This window comes from Lacerta agilis, chromosome 14 (assembly GCF_009819535.1).
Source record: "Lacerta agilis isolate rLacAgi1 chromosome 14, rLacAgi1.pri, whole genome shotgun sequence".
NCBI classification, from domain to species: domain Eukaryota; kingdom Metazoa; phylum Chordata; class Lepidosauria; order Squamata; family Lacertidae; genus Lacerta; species Lacerta agilis.
Window position 1 is genome coordinate 49048363 of NC_046325.1, and position 14539 is coordinate 49062901.

Sequence of the window (14539 nt, forward strand, 5' to 3'; positions counted from 1 at the left end):
GTCTAAGAACAGAATCCGAACGGTGGAAGGGCACCGGCGGCAGGAGGCCTCATGAGGGAAAGCACCTCAGTTTAAGAATGGATTCAGTTTAAGAACGGATTCAGGAACGGATTAAGTTCATAAACTGAGGTACCACTGTAAAAACAATAATATTTTTTTTAAAAGAAAACCTGCTTAAAAACTGTTGCAAACATCTGAAAACAACAAAACACCTAAAACTATTTTAAGAACAGACGTAACCATTAACCAAGGTGAGCACCCGAAAGAGTACTGTCATGGTGCCTGACTAGTATCAACAGAACATAGGCTTCATCCACACTTCCCTTTGTCCTGTGATTTCTTCCATTTGATCTGTGTCTTCTAGGCATGGGTCCAAGAGCTTCTTTGGTCTCGCCACTTTCCTGAGGGAAATGGTGATTGACGTTTGCTCCAATTCAACAGTAAGCAGCAGGTTTTCCCAGGGAAAGCAACAGGACAAAAAAAAATATTTAAAAATTTCGGATTTGTGTCTGAAGTCACAGACCGAACAGAAGTGTGTATCAACCTATAGCCAGAAAGCTGACCATTAGCTAGGGCTGTGGGAAGTAGTTGTTATGGAACACGTGCCCAGTAGCATCCTGAACAGAGGTCACCATTCCCTATATGGGGGACATGTAGCGAAAATGTCACCCCAACTGCCCGCCCCCTCCATGAGGGAGGCATCAGCAGGTGCAGTGTAACCCTGAGGTTTGCAGGTGGTCAGAATAATTTAGAGGGGGAACCCTGAGAGAACCTACAGAACAGCCCCATAAGAACTCTTCACACAGTGCGTACTTGGGATTCACTCCCACAAGGATAGACGGCCACTAACTTGGATGGCATTTAAAGAGACAAATTCAGGAGAGGATAAGGCTCTCACTGGTGGTTGCATTCTGCCTCTGTTGTTGGAGGGAGTATGTCTCTGAATAAGTGAATCACAGGTGGAGAGAGGGCATTCAGGTTTTGCTTTCCACCCATGCTGGCCATCCGCCGCTGGACTAGATGGGCCATTGAGCTGATTCAACAGGGCTGATATGTTCTCAACTCACTGTTACAGGATGTGACTGAGGGGGTGGAAACTGGCAAGTGGGGGTGGGAGAACAGAACGGAGTGTCTGGAAAAGGGGGGAGGAGGAGGAGGGGGAAGAGACACATAGATATCAAAAGAGGGAGGGGAGATCAGGATATGTTGTTTCTTCATTCACACAAAAAAGCTGCATTAAAATATCCTTAGGGGTGGAAGTGAATGCTGCCCATAGACGTCAGTGGAGAAATCAAAGACTTTAATGTACCTGAGACCGGGCACAAGTTTGTCCACCTCCCTTCTGCCAAAAAAATAAATAAATCAAAACTAAAAGAGAAAAGCAGCATGGCAGCCATTGAGGATAGAGTCTGATCAATGGGCATAGAATGCTGACTGGCTGCAGGAATGACAGTGTTCAGGGGTCCAGCTACTCCAGCAGGAATGACAGTGGAGTCGCCGGGACCCTGAACAAAAGCACTCAGTGCTTCAAGATTTTGTTGAAGGGCCCACTTCTATAACACGGTGACAATTATCCAGATAACATTGAATTATGCAATATTTATAGAAACTGATCCTCTAGAACAGGGATGTCCAACAACTTCGGCTTCCCAAAAAAACCTCAACAATTTTGGCAGATCACTGCCTTTCTTATATATATAGTGGGAGGAGTAGATCGCAATCTCTTGAAAGTTGGACATGCCTGCTCTAGAACATTGGAGCTAAATTCCCCCTAGACATTCATGATTCAGAGGACTTCTTCCCTGAACCCAGAGAAGTTTGGGATGCACCATAGCCATTAATCCTGTTTGTTGACAGACAGTATGCTGTCATAGCCTTTCAGCTCTTGCAATGAGGTATTGACTATTAAAAGTCTCTATTTTAAATACCTACCATTTTAAACTCGTTTGATTCTCAGGTAGTTTCAGTCATGAATACTTCCATTTTTCCATTTCTTTGCTCAGCATCTGTGCACATCTGTAGCTTAAAGACTTACTAAGTGAGAAGTGGTCTGTTTCCCATCAGGTGATGCGATGGCCCATTGGAAATAAAGGTTTGCTGTATGATCGTAGCTTCATGGTTGCAAATCACAATGGAGTTTGCATTACTCAAAAGCAGGAACCAAGACTGTGCCTTGTGCAGCCCTTTATTGACCTGGAGCAAAATGTGATGATCATCAGAGCAGAAGGTTGGTATGCAAATCTTCATTATCTTTCATTGTAAGATGGTTTCAGTAAAATTTGTAATATCACAAATTACTAGTGTTTCTGACATGCCTTGCTGAGAATTTCTGGTGTTGCAAATCAAATAATAGATACCAAGTATGTTATGGTTCCAGCTGTTTGGAGAGCCTTGAACAAACTATTAAGGGGTGGCTATCCTATACTTTTGGGGTCTGATCAAGACCCAAAGCATTTTTTCCCGGCCCCTTAACTATTTTTTTCACAGTGACAAAAAGAAGAGAAAGAAGTTGGCCCAGTTGGTTTGAGCAGCTGATCTCCATGCATTATCTGAGGAGGGAGGGCGCTGTGTGCTGTGTACATGAAAGAGTGGGGTGGTTGATGAAGAAGGGCTCTTAACAGGCATGTGGCAGGAATTGTGAATGCAACTAATTATCATTATTGTCATTGCTCTGTAGCTGTGCAGCATATAGAAAATTGGTATATACAGGTATGTGCAAGTCATATTTAAGTGAAGCTTGTCTTGTCATTACTCATTAAATAACTCCTTTCCATAATTTTTTCTATCCCCCCTTTCTGCAAGTAACTCAGCATGGGATTGAGGGAGACTGCCATGTTTTGTTCTTGCAACATCCCTGAGGTAGTGACTTATCAAAGGCAACCCAAGTGGCCATCAAGGTCCCTTGGATGGCTGAGTCAGAATTTGAACTCAGATTTAAGAGGTCCAGATCTATTACAGTACTGTACTGTAATTACTGTAGCACACTGTTCCACAGCCTTTCAGCATGTATGCAAAGAACCTTGACGTTTCTACAACATGGGAGAGGTGGGTCGTGGTTCTAGCCATTTCATCGTAGGTTAGTAATGCAGTGTTTAAAAGTCAGTAGTGACATCCCTGTTAGCTTGATCAGGTTCTTCATGCCTGAGTGTAAAAATACAGAAGCAGAAAGGATGGAAAGCCTTTTAAGTACGTTTCCGAGCACAATTCAAAGTGTTGGTGCTGACCTTTAAAGTCCTAAACGGCTTTGCCCCAGTAGACCCGAAGGAGCGTCTCCACCCCCATCGTTCTGCCCAGACACTGAGGTCCAGCTCCGAGGGCCTTCTGGCGGTTCCCTCACTGCGAGAAGTGAGGTTACCGGAAACCAGGCAGAGGGCCTTCTCGGTAGTGGTGCCCGCCCTGTGGAACGCCCTCCCACCAGATGTCAAAGAGATAAACAACTACCTGACATTTAGAAAACATCTGAAGGCAGCCCTGTTTAGGGAAGTTTTTAATGTGTGACATTTTAATTTATTTAATCTTTGTTGGAAGCTGCCAGAGTGGCTGGGGAAACCCAGCTGGATGGGCGGGTAGAAATAATAATAATAATAATAATAATAATAATAATATAATAATAATAATAAAATAATAATAATAATTTCACTTAGCTGCAACAGCAGGCCTGTACTTTTTTTTAAAAAAAAGTCTTTTCACTTTTCTAAACTCATTATTTATGTCTTATTATCTTCATCTGAACTATGTTTGCCTTCTCCTGGTGTTCTTCTGTTTTTACTTGGCCTGCATGCAACATTATTAATAAGGCATGTCCCTTTGTTTGAGCAACTGGTTCCAAGTATGTAAAATCCTTTACCTGCTTTATTCTTAGTTGTCGCACAAAACATTGCTTCATTTGGTTTTCTGTCAAGGATACTCCTATTTTTATGAATTGTGTTGCTGAAATAAATAGGCATTGAACTGGGTTAGTAAAATGTTAAACTTAGGAGAACAAGCTCTTCGTAGAGGCCTTGGGTTTCATTTATTATCATGATGCCATAAAAAGAATCCTTTTATGCCAGAAGGAGACTGGAATACATCAGCATTAATTGTATAAACAAATATTTCTTTAGTAATTACTCTTCATTGATGGATTAAATACCACGAGAACAATCCAGCTAAAAAGTGAGACACTTTTAAACCAAGTTGATTATCAATCTCAGTGGGAGACCTAAATGTGTTAAATGAAATCAAAAAAGCTTTAAAGTGTTTCAACTTTGGTTGGATTGTGCCCCATATGTTTCCCATGCTGTGTTTCAGGTTCATTGGCCACATTGTTCAATTTGGATTTACTTTCGCATCAAAAATCCAGTTGTTGTGTTGTTGTTGTTCAGTCGTTCAGTCGTGTCCGACCCTTCGTGATCCCATGGACCAGAGCACGCCAGGCACGCCTATCCTTCACTGCCTCTCACAGTTTGGCCAAACTCATGCTAGTAGCTTCGAGAACACTGTCCAACCATCTCATCCTCTGTCGTCCCCTTCTCCTTGTGCCCTCCATCTTTCCCAACACCAGGGTCTTTTCCAGGGAGTCTTCTCTTCTCATGAGGTGGCCAAAGTATTGGAGCCTCAACTTCAGGATCTGTCATTCCATTGAGCACTCCAGTAAGTTTAAAAATCTTAGTAAAATCCAGTAAGTTTAAAAAATCTTTTGCCAAGGACCAATTTGCCACATAAAGCCTCCATCAGGAAAGACCTTCAGAGCAATTTTCTTCCCCGGAACAGTTACATAGGTTTTAGTACTGCCAGTGATTTTCTAATTAGATTTCCATATACAGGGATGTACAGGATAGGCTGCAGTAGTAGTAAAATGCCATTGAACATAGGAAGTGGAATTAATTTCATTTTTAACTTGTATGCCATTTTCTACGTTGCTGTGCGTTAGTTGTAACCAATAGGAATTGTGTGTTCCTGAAATCAGAATTAAATATCTTAAAACCTTCAGATTCAATATATCATATGTGTGTACATTGTTTTAAAACTTGGAGTACATTTAAAAGATACCTGAAGTCAAGCTATTGCGCTGCAGTGTGTGTAACTCAGAAAAGGAAGCCATTTATCTCCCATCTCCATTGCATCTTTCAGGTTTTTTCCACTGGTTTGCAGGATGTGCCGTAAAGGCAAGGCTGTACCTGGCATTGTTGTATTGGCAAAGTGTATATTAAAAAACCTAAGTATAAAACAGGGACATGGGTGGCGCTGTGGTCTAAACCACTGAGGCTCTTGGGCTTGCTAATCAGAAGGTCAGCTGTTTGAATCCCCGCGATGGAGTGAGCTCCCGTTGCTCGGTCCCAGCTCCTGCCCACCTAGCAGTTCAAAAGCACAACAAGTGCAAGTAGATAAATAGGTACCGCTCCGGCGGGAAGGTAAACGGCGTTTCCGTGCCCTGCTCTGGTTCGCCAGAAGCGGCTTAGTCATGCTGGCCACATGACCTGGAAGCTGTCTGCGGACAAACGCCGTCTCCCTTGGCCTATAAAGCAAGATGAGCACCGCAACCCCAGAGTCGTCCGCCACTGAACCTAATGGTCAGGGGTCCTTTACCTTTACCTTTTTAAAGTATAAAACACAGCATTGGAATGAGAAAATTTTAGGAGATGGCCCTGTTGCTTTTATCCTGATATTTTCTGAGATGATGCCTCTGCTATTCACTTGAAACTAAAATCTCTGGGTTAATGAAGTACTAAAATATGTACTACAAATCTATATATATAAAATGCAAGTGTCTCTGCGTCCAGTCCGTGTGTCTCTGGGTTTGCGCAACTGAGCGTGTGCCCCAGGGACACAGGGATTGGAGCAGAGAGACACGAGCAGCGTCGGCAGTTCAAGCGGGGCGGTTTAAATGGAACGCCGGGCTGCAGAGGACGAGGGGAAGCCGAAGAGGGAGGTCACGCTGCTGCTCCCGCCGCTACAAGGAGAGCCGGTTGCTGCTGACCCCCTCCTGCCCCGTTGGCCTGCATGGCGCTGCTGCCTCTCCTCCACCCCGCCCCCCACCCGCTAAAGCACGCTTTGGCAGGGGGGGGGGCGGGGGGGGAAGCAGGGCTTCTCCGTTAAAGCGGAGAAGCCCTGCTTGCCTCTCCTCCACCCCCCGACCATCCGCTAAAGCAGGCTTTGGCAGGGGGGTGGGGGGCAAGCAGGGCTTCTCCGTTAAAGCGGAGAAGCCCTGCTTGCCTCTCCTCCACCCCCCCACCACCCGCTAAAGCAGGCTTTGGCAGGGGGGTGGGGGCGGGGGGCAAGCAGGGCTTCTCCGTTAAAGCGGAGAAGCCCTGCTTGCCTCTCCTCCACCCCCCTACCACCCGCTAAAGCAGGCTTTGGCAGGGGGTGGGGGTGGGGCGCCAGCCCCCTCCACATATATTCTAGCGCCCGTTTTTTTAACGGGCTTAAACCACTAGTAGTAAAATAATTTGTTTTGCCATGTAAGATTATTTTCAGTTAACCACATCCAATACAATTCACATTTTTCTCTTATCTCATAAACTATTTCAGCATCTACATCCCCTCAGTTCATTTGTTCCAGAAGGGAAAATTACAGCTGAGAAAGTTAGAGTTGATTCCCCCCCCCTTCTTTTTAATCTGAGAAGATGTCTTTGTGCCTGCAAAATCTTTTTGGTGTGCTCTCATTTTGCCTAGTGAATATTTTTCGAAAACATATTTTAAAATGTCAAGTATTTGTATTTTCTTCCTTTCAAACTTCTCTTTCCCCCTCTTAAAAGAAGCCTATATTCTCATTTATTAGAGGTGACAGAACTGGATAAGACTGCTTTTCATAGGCTGCAGCTTTCACGGCTGCAGTAAATTTGCCTATTCCAGTGTATGAAATACAGATGGAATAAAGTTACTAAAAGCTAAAACTGTGCTTTGGCAAGCGTGCTGTGGAGCTCAAGGTTGCACAAAACCCTGCTATATGATCATTAATGATCATTTGGAGCCACCTGCAGGAACAAAAATGTATTTATGTATTGAAGCTATACCATTTTGATCTAGCACAGATGTAATGCTAGCAGCTCCTGTAGCAAATGATAGTTTGCAGAACAGAAGCTGGCCTCAGGAATGTGTATGTCAAGCCTGGCATGGTTTGACAGCCCCAGATGGCACATGAGGAGAAGAAAGAAGCAGTAGATTGGGGGGGGGGGGGCTGGGCTGGGCTGGAAGACTCAGGGATAGTGAGGAGAGGTCCTCCTCTTCTGACTCCAGGGGTCTCCTCTGTTCCTCTAGTCTAGAGGAGCTCAGAGCCTCACCAGGGAGGGGGGAGGCATTTGACCAATCAGAGGGACTGAACAGGAGGAGCTGGAGTCAGAGAGGCAGATACAGTTTTGTTGTCAAGAACCATGTGCCACCTTTGCAGACCCCTCCCCCCATAAACTCAACAATAATCCGGATGATTATTTAACTTTTGGAATGTCTGCCAGTATGTTTTTTACTATGTTTTTATTTTGTTTTTTATTGTTGATATTTTGTGATTGTTTCAAATGTTGATAAAGGATGAAGAAATAGTAATAATAATAATAATAATAATAATAATAATAATATAATAATATCTCTTTATAAGCCACCCAAGCTGGTGACCATCACTGCCTCTTTGGGGAGCAAGCTCCATAGTTGGACTATGCACTGCATGAAGAAGTCACTTTCTTAAAAATTTGACCTAGATCTTCCAACATTAATTGGATGTCCATGAGTTTTAGCATTATGAGGGGGGGGGACTTTTCTACACACCATGCACAATTTTATAAGCTTCTAACACGTCACCTTTTACTCACCTTTCCTCTAAAATAAAAGTTCCCATATGCTTCATAGTTGCTTCATCTCCTTGATCATTTTGATTGCCCTTTTACGGTTTTTTTTCAACTATACACTGTCCTTTCCCTTATGAAGGGTCTGGATCAGTTTATTTTTGCTGCTGATTCTGTACCATTCCTCTGCTTCAGTAAAGATCACTTCCTTAGCTTACAAGTACTTACCGGTACATCTGCTGCTGTGTTTTGGAGCGGGAGCCAGAACACTGGATGTGTGCAACACTAAACTCCAACAAAGAAAGAGTGGCAGAATGTACTTGCTGCCAAGGCTTCTGATTTGCAAACTGTGGTTTGCAGGGAGCTAACAATATATCTGCAACCAACTTCTGCCCAGAACCCTTTCAAACTGCCACTAAAAACATTGAAGCTTCAATCCAGACATTCTTGTTCATAGATGCATGTAGGGATCTCCAAGATGGGCAGTGCTGTTAACTCAGAGACCATTCCCCCCTTGTTGAGGATTGTGGACTGGCTAGAATCAGTCCCCTTTAAGCCTCAAACATGTGATCTGTACTTCCTAGTTGCACAGGTTCACCTATATGCTTACAGCCTCAATCCACCACAAAATGCTTTCTCAGGTTCTTGGTGAAGAATTTTCAAGGCAAGCATTTGGTTTACGGAAGCCCATGACTTGGATCACTCTATTCAATTCTATTAAAAATGGAGATATGAATAATGTTTTCTATAACTTTTTATGTAGGGATGGATCCCATTTCTGTATCCTTAGAAGAAGAGTGAAAGTCTGACTCAGATCTGCCAGAGTAAAGTCTGCTCACACAGGTGAGGTGGGGGGGGATGTGCAGGGAGTGTTACCCTGCCTAATGCAAGACTTCACTTCAATCACCCATCTGAAATGGAAACAATAGGAAGAAACACAAGAAAACAGATAAAGCGGTTTACAGCTGTGCTATGTAAATAACAGAAGATTACCGGTATATTCTTGATTAACAAAATAGTTGTTCCAAATGCTGTTTTCGGCTAAAACTGTGTTATAATGGGTACAGCTGGATTGTAGGTGGCTGCCATAAAGGATATCTAATTATGCATTGCCACCAGCCTGACATTAGTTTTGCAACTGAAAGGGAGCTCAGAATTCTTCCTTACACTTTCCCCTTGCAGAGTGCAGACACACGATTGTGGAGGAATGGTGGCTGATTGGTTTTCTGCGTTTCTTGGCCGGCAGTGCCGCCTGATCAGGCAGAGTTCAGACTTCAAAAGAAATGCTAATAAGAAAGATGAAAAAGGTATACATTTTGCATGGTTGTTAGGAAATGAATATCCCAGTGCCGCAAATGTGAAGTGTCAGCATAGCTTATGTGCTCTTTCATAGATGAAAATCAAAATTGCCCCAGTGATATGGGATGCACTGAAATTACAAAATGCACACACGATGGACTGACTTTTAATACCACACTACTTATAGGGGGGGACCCAGGTGGCGCTGTGGGTTAAACCACAGAGTCTAGGGCTTGCCGATCAGAAGGTCGACGGTTCGAATCCCTGCGACGGGGTGAGCTCCCGTTGCTCGGTCCCAGCTCCTGCCAACCTAGCAGTTCGAAAGCACGTCAAAGTGCAAGTAGATAAATAGGGACCGCTCCGGCGGGAAGGTAAACGGCGTTTCCGTGCGCTGCTCTGGTTCGCCAGAAGCGGCTTTGTCATGCTGGCCACATGACCTGGAAGCTGTCTGCGGACAAACGCCGGCTCCCTTGGCCTATAGAGCGAGATGAGCGCCGCAACCCCAGAGTCGGACACGACTGGACCTAACGGTCAGGGGCCCCTTTACCTTTACCTTACTTATAGGGGAAACTTCTGGGTTTTATAATAAGAGTGCCTTTGTATCCAGCACATATAGTTAGCACTCCAAAACATCACTGAAATTATATCATATTGAATATCCCATTAAATAAAATTGTAATTAAAACAATATCTGAAAATACCTTGATATTGTGCATTTCTGTGAGAAAACCAAGGTCTTGAACGTTATGTCACTTTATTACGTGCTCCAGCATAGTTGAAGCTGCCTGTGTTGGGTTAATGCTTTGATAGAAGGCTACTGGGATCCTTACATAGGGTGCTCCAAGCTTTCCAAGAATAAGTAGGAAACAACAATATTATTACCAGAATTCCCCAAACACATTCAGTGTATGTTGCAGCCCAAGAGAGAAGTACCTCTTCTCCTTTGCATTACCACTTTCTCTCTGCTTTTAATGCATAAGCAAAGAACAATGCACTCTTTTGAGCTACAAGAAACCTTCCCCTTGGTTTCTGGATGTAGAGTTGGGACTGTGATGAGTCAGATGAGAGGTCAGATGCTGATGGAAGTGAGCCAAGTCAGTTCAAATGGACCAAGTAGTGGTTATGGCCAGGCCAGTGGGAGGGCAGGATTGTTAAGGGTGCATAAGTGGAATAGTAAATGGGATGTTGGATGGGTAATGAGAAGATCAGCAAATGAATTTGGAGAGCGAGGACTTAGAGATGCATGCAGAGTAAGGAGGAGGTTGGGTTCATGGATGGCAGGGATAGATCATATTAGGAGTGGTGCTCATTCATGATGGTGGCCCCAAGCAATGCTTCCATGCCTTTCAAGAGATAGAATCTTCTTGAAGCTTCTAAGGATTTAATATCTTTACCTGGTATGAATCGAGTGGGACTACACATCCCACTCCCCATGTGAGAACATTTTGGCTCTGCCTGATAAGAGTTTTCAAATCCCACCATCTACTGTCAGAGGAAGCTGGAGAGATCAGGTGGACACACACAGGATGGAGGAGCCTTTAATCCTTGCTTTTCTCTGTTTAGCAGCTGATTCGCAATAGGAGAGCAGGAAAGTGGGCTCCTCTCTCTCTCTCTCTCTCTCTGTCTGTGTGTGTGTGTGTGAGAGAGAGAGAGAGAGAGAGAGAGAGAGAGTGTGACAGAGAAAGAAAGGGAGAGATAGGAGATTTACTGCAAATTCAGTCCTCTTCAACTTTCTCTGCCTATAGGCATGGGAGCCATAAGAATTCTCAAGGGACATAGCTAAGCTGTTTGTTCTTGTGGGTGTCGCGTGTATTCTGGCTCCAACCATGCAAATATTCAACACATGCCCTGTCATATATAGAGGCAGTCAGCTTGCATGTTGGTCCATTCATGTACAGCATTAGTGCATAAGCAGTGTGCTTGCCTGGCTTCTAATTCACTGACTATGCTGGTGTTTTTTTCAGCCGGAGGTCACTGGAGCTCAGTTCTGGCACCTCTCAGGTGGGCGCCATTGCCATTCTAAGAGAACAAGGGATAAGTTCGTGGTGAGCTCCAGCACCTCCTTTTCCAGAAAAATTGCACTGCATGAAACACTTGCGCAAGTAGCAACAGCACCATTACCCCTCATCTTAACGGGGTGTGTTTTACCCTTTGATAGAGACTGGATTCCTTACACTGTGCTCAGTATTTCTAATAACTATCACCTTATACAGAATGTATTTCAGGAGAGACTCTGCTGTAAGGGCCTCACTCTCTCTAGTAAATGAAGCACAAACCTCCTGATCAACAGAACAAGTATTTTACAGCTGAGAGATAAAGTTGTCGAAAGGTAAGTGCTTCTTCACCTGAAAAGGCACATTTCCTTGTGTTGCCTGTTTTTGTGCTTTCCATGAGCAAGGCTTCTTCTGGCCCAACCTGCTTAATTTCTCACTTGTACACTGACTACTGTACATGCCCAATTATTCTTAAGAAAAAATAAGAACGTGAGATGAGCATCTGCTGGATCAGGCAGTAGCTTATCTAGTCCAGTGTCCTGTCCTCATAAGTAGCCAACCAGCAGGACCCAGGCGCAATACTCTTTTCACCCTGGAAAGACACCTTTGGGGAGCAATTTCCCCCTTATGGATCCTTTCTCATAGAAATATAGTATTGTAGAATGGGAACGGACCCTGATGAGGACTATCTAGTCCAACCCCTGCAATGCAGGAATATGCAGCTGTCCCATCCTTTTTACGTTTGCTCTCAGCCCTCATTTGCCCTCCTCCTGCTGTGTAAATTTACACCACACACACAAACATATATCTGATTGCCTCCCATGCTAGTCCTACTCAGAGTAGACTCACTGAAATGAATTAAAAATCCAAGCATTAATTTCAAATGGTCAGCACTAAGTAGGATTTAGTTACTGGTAGGTGTAGCCTATTATAACCAAAGTATCTTACCCAAAAAGATCTGCACAAACCAGTTTATCTGAGTGCATTATTCTCAGGGGGAAAACTCATTTTTTATAATTGCCTAACCATATGGAACTAAATTGCATTATGTTGTAAGGACCTTTAATAAAATCTTAGAATTGTAGAGTTGGAAGGGACCCCAAGACAAGCCCCCTGGAATGCAGGAATCTCAATGAAAGCATCCATGACAGAGGGGGCCCCAACCTCTGCTTACAAACCTCCAAGTAAGGAGAGTTCAAAACATCCCAAGAGAGCCTGTTACACTGTTGAAGGGTTCTTACTGTCAGAAAGTTTTTTCTTATGTTTCATCGTAATCTCCTTTCTTGTAACTTGAAACCACTGGTTCGAGTCCTAGCCCCCAAACCCGGAGAAAAAAGCTTGCTCCGTCTTCCATGTGGCAGCCGTTCAGATATTGGAAGGTGGCTATCTTATGTTTTCACTGTCTCTTGGGCTTTCACATGCCAGAAGCGGGCCGTGAGAACTTGTTGTTGCAGGCACTGGGGGGGGGGCGCCTATGACACCACCTAAATCCACTGTAGTTGAGCAGTATTATGGCTGTCCAAAGAAGCAGCATGCAGGTATGAGAGATTACGTTCTCCCTCATTGCTCCTGCTTTGCACCATTCTTGGGTGCTGTTGCCAGGCAGGAATAGGTGCTTGAGCTCTGCCTGTGGTTGAAACAAGAGAAACAGAGAACATGATGAGGCATTAAGAAAAGTGAAGAGGTGGAGTGGCAGGAACCGAATGCCTTCCTGCCTCTTGGGAAGTGGGGGGAAAAGAAGGAAAGGAAATTCAGAGTGGAGGGGAGACTGCGGCAAGGTGGCGGGGCTCCCAGATGAGGAACAGCGAGAGGGGCAACAAACTCAGTGACCGCCCCGGGCAGCAAAAGCCCTAGATATGCCACTGATTGCACTTGTTCAAACTTCGTTCATGTTAGTAATTAAGGCTATGTGAAAGCTTTCGCCTTTTGAATGCAATAGAAATCTGTCTTCATTGAACTGAGAAACCTGAAAGCACAAGTGTTACTGAACTCATTTGGGTTAATATTAGACCATATTGTTTCCCCCTCTGCCTCTGTGGAACAGACTAGGTGAATCACTTCCCCCGCAGGAACTCGTCCACCGCTTCCGTGCCAACATTGTAGTCAGCACAGACGAGCCGTTTGAAGAAGACCTGTGGGAGGAGATTGCAGTAGGTCCCCTGCGTTTCAAGGTACAAATGGCTGCAGCTGTTTGTTAGTGTCATGTGGCATGCAGAGAAAAGGTAGGTAGCAGCTTCTTGCAAGACAATGATTCAGGCAAGGATCTGGAACAGCTGTTTAGGATACAAAACAGCTTTAAGCTACAGTAGTCTGAGCAGCAGTGTGTTACTTTGTGTGTACAATGGCTCTCTGCTACCATGGCCCTGGGATGCTGTGGCTACAATGCAAGGGCAAGAAGGCAGCCGGTACCATCAGATTTGTTGAATCCTGGGAACCAAGACCCGAGTTTGGGGCAGGTACCCTTTGGTAAGAGAACTCCAGCAGAGATTTAACATCACAAAACATTCAGCAATGAAAACCTGGTGAGTCCCTCAAATGTCCCCTTTTAAAAGCTCTTTCCAAATTGTCCCACTTCCCCAGCCTAGACATTGACCACACATTTGGGTAGGTCATAAGATAGTTTACTTAAAAAAAAAAAAACCTCTTCAAATGTCAGATCCATGTGCTTTTCCATACAGCAGCCAGAAAAGATTCACAGGCAGGCAAGACGTTACTTAGTTACAAAAGGTAAAAGTTAAACTATTGATAAACTATTGAAAAAATGCTAGTTTCAGACTCCGGCCTGAAATAGAGGAGGCTGGTCAAAGTCATATGGCTGGCTGGAATGACTGTCTCAAACCTCCTTACATGTTGAAGTCCTCATGGAGAGAGAAATACTGTATAGCAAAGGCCTGTTGCTGCTAAGGTGGAAGGTGATGGCTTAGGCTCAGCCTGTGAGGACAGTTTATTCTGTTATTTTAACCCCTTCATGCACTGATTAGATTTAAACTAAAATTATATGAGGCTGGAACCCTACAAGACTGGCCAAGAGCCCAGCCAGCAGCACCGTGACCTGTGCTGTGGTGGAAGGAGGAATACAATTGATGGCACCACTCCCCACTCTCCTCAGGAAGCGCAGATGTAACCTTGCTCAAGTAACTCCCTGGGTTTGCTTCAGACTTCTCCCCCCCCACACCAGTTAGCTTCCTGTTCTCTTTTTACTGAGTCTGCCAATGTTTCCTTCCACTCTGTCAACTTCCCTCACCCACTCAACTATTCCCTCATAGCCCCTTTTGGAAGGACTTCTTCACAGTGGATTCTGCTTCCCTATAGGTGGTTCTGTGAGGCTCCCAGCATGTACTTGCCTGCTTGTCTAAAATAAATACTACTTCTCACAGGCTTGCCAGATGTCAGCAAAATTCCTTGACATGTCCTGGTTTTGGGATGTAAAAATGGCATTGGGGGGGGGATTTTGCCAAATTGGCAAAATGTCAGGGAAAACCAGGATGT

General features: G+C 44.4%; 1 protein-coding gene across 1 annotated transcript in view; it reads left to right on the forward strand.

Annotated features, from left to right (window-relative positions):
* Positions 1–14539, forward strand: part of MOCOS (molybdenum cofactor sulfurase) — a 90816-nt gene that overhangs the window by 71883 nt on the left and 4394 nt on the right. Inside the window, 7 exon segments of the mRNA XM_033169801.1 lie at positions 2065–2227; positions 8521–8551; positions 8553–8600; positions 8940–9064; positions 11287–11328; positions 11331–11385; positions 13095–13221. Coding sequence (XP_033025692.1) covers positions 2065–2227; positions 8521–8551; positions 8553–8600; positions 8940–9064; positions 11287–11328; positions 11331–11385; positions 13095–13221 — 591 coding nt within the window.